General features: G+C 34.5%; 1 protein-coding gene across 1 annotated transcript in view; it reads left to right on the forward strand.

Moving 5' to 3' along the window:
* The first annotated feature begins 1,472 nt into the window (after positions 1 to 1,472).
* The window catches only part of USP44 (ubiquitin specific peptidase 44), a 13,817-nt gene continuing 10,118 nt past the window's right edge, over positions 1,473 to 5,171 (forward strand). The window contains exon 1 of the mRNA XM_006914597.2: positions 1,473 to 3,006. Coding sequence (XP_006914659.1) covers positions 1,582 to 3,006 — 1,425 coding nt within the window. The 5' untranslated portion in view covers positions 1,473 to 1,581. The remainder of the gene's footprint in view (positions 3,007 to 5,171) is intronic.

The raw sequence follows: 5,171 nt of genomic DNA on the forward strand, positions 1-5,171 counted from the left end.
TTCTTTGGATTTTTAGAAAGATTTTATCTTTGAGAGATCTCCTTTTAAAATGCAAATACCCCTGGGAGAGGTCAGACCTTAGTTCTCAGCTAACATCTTGATTATCAGTTAGCACCTTAGTTGGGCTAAGTACACATTTGGCTGAAAAGAAGGAACTCTTCACTAAAAATGATAAAACTATAAGGAATTAGCATTTATAATAACAATAATTACTATTATTGTAATTATTGTAATTATTGTTGTTGTTATTACTATTGGGAGCTAAGATGTACTAGGGGACATATTATTTAGTGCCAGGAATTGTTCTACGTGCTTTCTAAATATACATTTTTCCAGTTCCTTCAACAACCCTATTCGTGTTATTACTATTTGTTATTTTACAGATAAGAAAATTGAAGTATGTGGAGCCTAAATAATGTGTGTAGGTCACATAGTAAATACAGCTTAATTTTAAACTCAGGCATTTGGATTCCAGAGTGTGCTCTCTAACCATTTGCTGTGATACCATTCCCCTGCTATATAGTGCCTGTCAGAGAGGTGATCAACATTTCACCCTTTTCACAATTTTCCATCGAATGGAATCATGCTGTTCAATTATAGATCACTTCCTGTTGAAGGTCAGGGACCTTGCCATCATCTAACTAGATATTTTTAGTGACAAATGCAATGAAATAGGCAAATTCTTTGTAACCAAGGGAATTTATTTGCTGAATATAGAGAAGGGAGTAAAGAGGCTAGTGTATAATTTAGCACTTTCTTAAAACTTATACAAGTTAACATGTTCAATATTTTTAGAAATTTTAAAAGGATTAATAAAAAAATAATTTTCAATCCCACTACCCAAAGATAACCCCAGGATCTATCTACTTTTATTTTAAAAGGAACATATAAAGGACACAGAGATAATTTAGTTAATTGTTTCTGGCAAGTCATAGACTAATTATTCAACTACTTGAAGAGATGACGAGGTAAATGCTGTTTATTTACACTCAAGAAAAATTACTTCATTCTAAAATTTTAAAAAGGTAGTATGAGTTGACTCCTTGCGCAACATTCAGAAAAGGCTTCAAAACTCATTTTACCTATGATTATGCTGTGTAACTCCACAGAGGGCTCTCAGAATGTAGGTAATAGTGAGATATATTTTGATCTCGCCATCCCAATCTTAAACTGCCCTCAGACTTTTGGGTAAAAAGGATGCATCTTATTCTAGTTCAGTAAAAAGTGGTCACTACCCATTCTTCACCAGTGGATGGTGGCAGAAAATTTAGAAAGCTTTTTAGGGAGCCCCCTCAGAAGGTAAAGTGAAGTGTGTTCTTTTAGAGTAAGGTGAATGAGAGATTAGAGAAGTCTAGAGCAGAGGAAATGTGAGAGTTGCCTATGGTAATTGTAATAGCCAGCCCAGAAATTGGGAGCAGAGTGAGCACATTTATAAAATAATTCTTGGAAAAAATCTTATAAAAAATATTTGCCTCTTGTTTTTATTTTATTAAAATTGACATTGTTCTGCTTAGTTTTCAGATATTTCAAGTGCGAACAGAGACTTATTTGGATTATGTGTTTCTCAGCTAGACTAAATAAATGTTAACAATGGATAAGTGCAAACACATTGAGCAATTGCGGCTTGCTCAAGACCATTCCATCCTCAACCCTCAGAAATGGCATTGTGTGGACTGCAATACAACTGAGTCAATCTGGGCTTGCCTTAGCTGTTCCCACGTTGCCTGTGGAAGATACATCGAAGAACATGCACTCAAGCACTTTCAAGAAAGCAGTCATCCTGTTGCATTGGAGGTGAATGAGATGTATGTTTTTTGTTACCTTTGTGATGATTATGTTCTTAATGATAATGCAACCGGAGACCTGAAGTTACTACGAAGTACATTAAGTGCAATCAAAAGTCAAAGTTATTATTGCACCACTCGTAGTGGAAGGGTTTTACGGTCTATAGGTATAAGTGATGATTCTTATTTCTTAAATGATGGTGCCCAATCTCTGCTTCAAAATGAAGATCAAATGTATACTGCTCTTTGGCACAGGAGAAGGATCCTAATGGGTAAAATCTTTCGAATTTGGTTTGAACAGTCACCCATTGGAAGAAAAAGGCAAGAAGAACAATTTCAGGAAAAAACAGAAAAAAGAGAAGTGAAGAAAAGACGGCAAGAATTAGAACATCAGGTTAAAGCAGAATTGGAAAGTATGCCTCCAAGAAAGAGTTTACGTTTGCAAGGTCAAGTTCAGTCCACCACAGTAGAGATAGTTCCTGTTCAAGAACCACTACAAACCTCAGCATCACCAGCAAAAGATGATGTAGTATCTACCTCAGAAGATGTAAAATTTAAAAAAGCCAGTGATTCCTCAGTTAAACAAAGGCCAATCGTAACTCCTGGTGTAACAGGATTGAGAAATTTAGGAAATACTTGCTATATGAATTCTGTTCTTCAAGTGTTGAGTCATTTACTTATTTTTCGACAGTGTTTTTTAAAACTTGATCTGAACCGATGGCTGGCTGTGACAGCTAGTGATAAGACAAGATCATCTTATAAGCATCCACCAGTCACAGATACACTATATCGAATGAATGAATGCCAAGAAAAAGATACAGGCTCTGTTTTCTCTAGACATCCAAGTTTATCCTCCAGACTAACTGGTGGAGTATCAAAGAGTAGAAAGATGGAACTTATTCAGCTAAGGGAGTCAAGTTCACAATACATTTCTCTCTGTCATGAATTGCATACTTTATTCCAAGTCATGTGGTCTGGAAAGTGGGCCTTGGTCTCACCATTTGCTATGCTACACTCTGTGTGGAGACTAATTCCTGCTTTTCGTGGTTATGCCCAACAAGATGCTCAGGAATTTCTTTGTGAACTTTTGGATAAAATACAACATGAACTAGAAACAACTGGTACCAGGTTACCAGCTCTTATCCCCATTTCTCAAAGGAAACTTATCAAACAGGTTCTGAATGTTGTGAATAACATTTTTCATGGACAACTTCTTAGTCAGGTATGGATTTTTAAATATATCGTTTTCATCATGGGGAATTCATAAAGCAAAGCCTAAAAAATGCATATGCTCTGTATATCTAGCGTGTTAGAGCTGGTGCTGTTTTCAGGTCAAAATAGATCACTTTTACAAATATATATAAAGTCACCTCACTTATTTACGGTGGTTTCCTTCATGAATCATTGACATGATTATGTCCATGGTATGAAAGCTTTTTTTGTGGGGAGAGGGGCCAGAGCTTCGTAAGTTAACAATATTACATTCATTTTCTGGGAGACTGAGAAGGGGAGAGTTTAATCCCACAGGGAACAGATTTGAAGATGCTGATGTACTGGTAATGGATTTGGTGCACACTTGAGTAATTTCAGGGACTAAGGAGTGGCCCTGGAGGAATTCCTGTAAAACCAAAAGAGGCATGGTCTGAAAGCTTTAACAAGTAGGTGGGGAAATTTTAAGGTAAATAAATGTGATTTCATCTAGAATAATCCTAAATGGTTTTCCTTTATTTTAATTACAGCTGTAAAAGTTTCCCTTGTTGTGAAAAAGAATCACAAAACCAGAATCTTCCATCTAATTAATGGTTCTCTGTAATAAGTGGACTTGTTAGTAGACTATTACTAGATATAAACTTCTCTATTTTTCCATAGCATGGAACTTTAAAAAAAATTTTTTTCATTAACAGAAGCAGTTGGGCTCTTAGGGCATTACCCAAACCTGCACACATGCCTGTTTTTCAGTTCAACTTTCATGGGGATAATAGCACTTTTGGTTTGTATAGCATACTTTTTCCAAAACGTAGTTTAAATATTTCAAATGTAATTCTTCCTAAGGGATATCTATGAAGTTTATTTCACTTGCTGTTTCATAAATGTAAAGATTCTACATTGTACCGATTAGCAAATAAGAGTTATGCTTCCTGTGTTGTATGCAATTTTATCTTTCTACCATCTTCCTCTGTCATTTCTAACTTTATCCATAAGTTTAAAATACATTATAAATAGTAGTAATATATAGTCATAGAAAACCTATATGATACAGTAAACCTATGTGAAAGAAAGAAAAATCATCCCTTAACCCCACAACCCATACATAAAACTATTAATATTTTGGAATATTTCCTTCATGTTTTTTTCTTCTGTACATTTATCCATGTTTTTTTTCCCCCTAATTGTGTGGTGATGTTGAATAGACCTGCTTGCTTTATTTATTTTCATTTAACATAAAGATTTTTCATAGTCATTAACATTTTTTATCATTCTTTTCACACCATGTTAATGTCCATCATACATACTATAATTTATTTAATTATTCCCCTGTTGTTGACTTGTAATCTATTTCTGATTTTTCCATTATTATCATTTCACAATCAATTAATACATGATTTCTTTAGGGCAGAGTCCTAGAAGTAGAATTACTTTGTCAAAGGTAGGACTTTTGGTACTTGGTTACAAACTTCTTTCCAGAAATAGTTTGTATTTCAAATGGTATGAGAGTACCTATGTGCTTGTTTTTCCTTTATGGATGAATTTCAAAATCAATAAAAATTGTTTTGCCAGATTTTTTACTCTCTTCCCTTTAAACATGTAATACACTCAGGAAACTGGTCATCTCAAGAGTCTGAGATGGTTGGTTGCTGAAAATGGCTTTTTTTTTTTTTCCCCCAAGAACTCAAAAGGTCAACCCTTGCCCTAGTCCCCAGAATAAATGCCAGGAATATTCTTTACTTTTTGTCAATTTGTTAAATCTAAACTCCGCATCACAACTGGCTCTTTTATTTTGTAGCCTGTTCCAGGAATGTAGCTTATATGAAAGAGCTCAGTAATATAGTTGACTCTTGAACAACATAGGTTTGAGCTGCATATAGATCCACATATACGTGGATTTTTTTTTCCAGTAAATACTGTGTATTTTCCTTATGATTTATATTTTCTCAAGCTTACTGTATTGTAAGAATACAGTATATAATACATATAGCATACAAAATAGATGTTAATCAACTGTTTATATTATCAGTAAGGCTTCTAGTCAACAGTAGCTATTAATAGTTAAGTATTTGGGTAGTCAAAAGTTACATGAGAATTTTCAAGTGCACAGGGGGGAGTGTCAGCACCTCTAACTTCCCCACATTGTTCAAGTATCAACTGTACTTCATATCATGTGAACTT

Source organism: Pteropus alecto, unplaced genomic scaffold (assembly GCF_000325575.1).
Source record: "Pteropus alecto unplaced genomic scaffold, ASM32557v1 scaffold94, whole genome shotgun sequence".
In the NCBI taxonomy this organism is placed as follows: domain Eukaryota; kingdom Metazoa; phylum Chordata; class Mammalia; order Chiroptera; family Pteropodidae; genus Pteropus; species Pteropus alecto.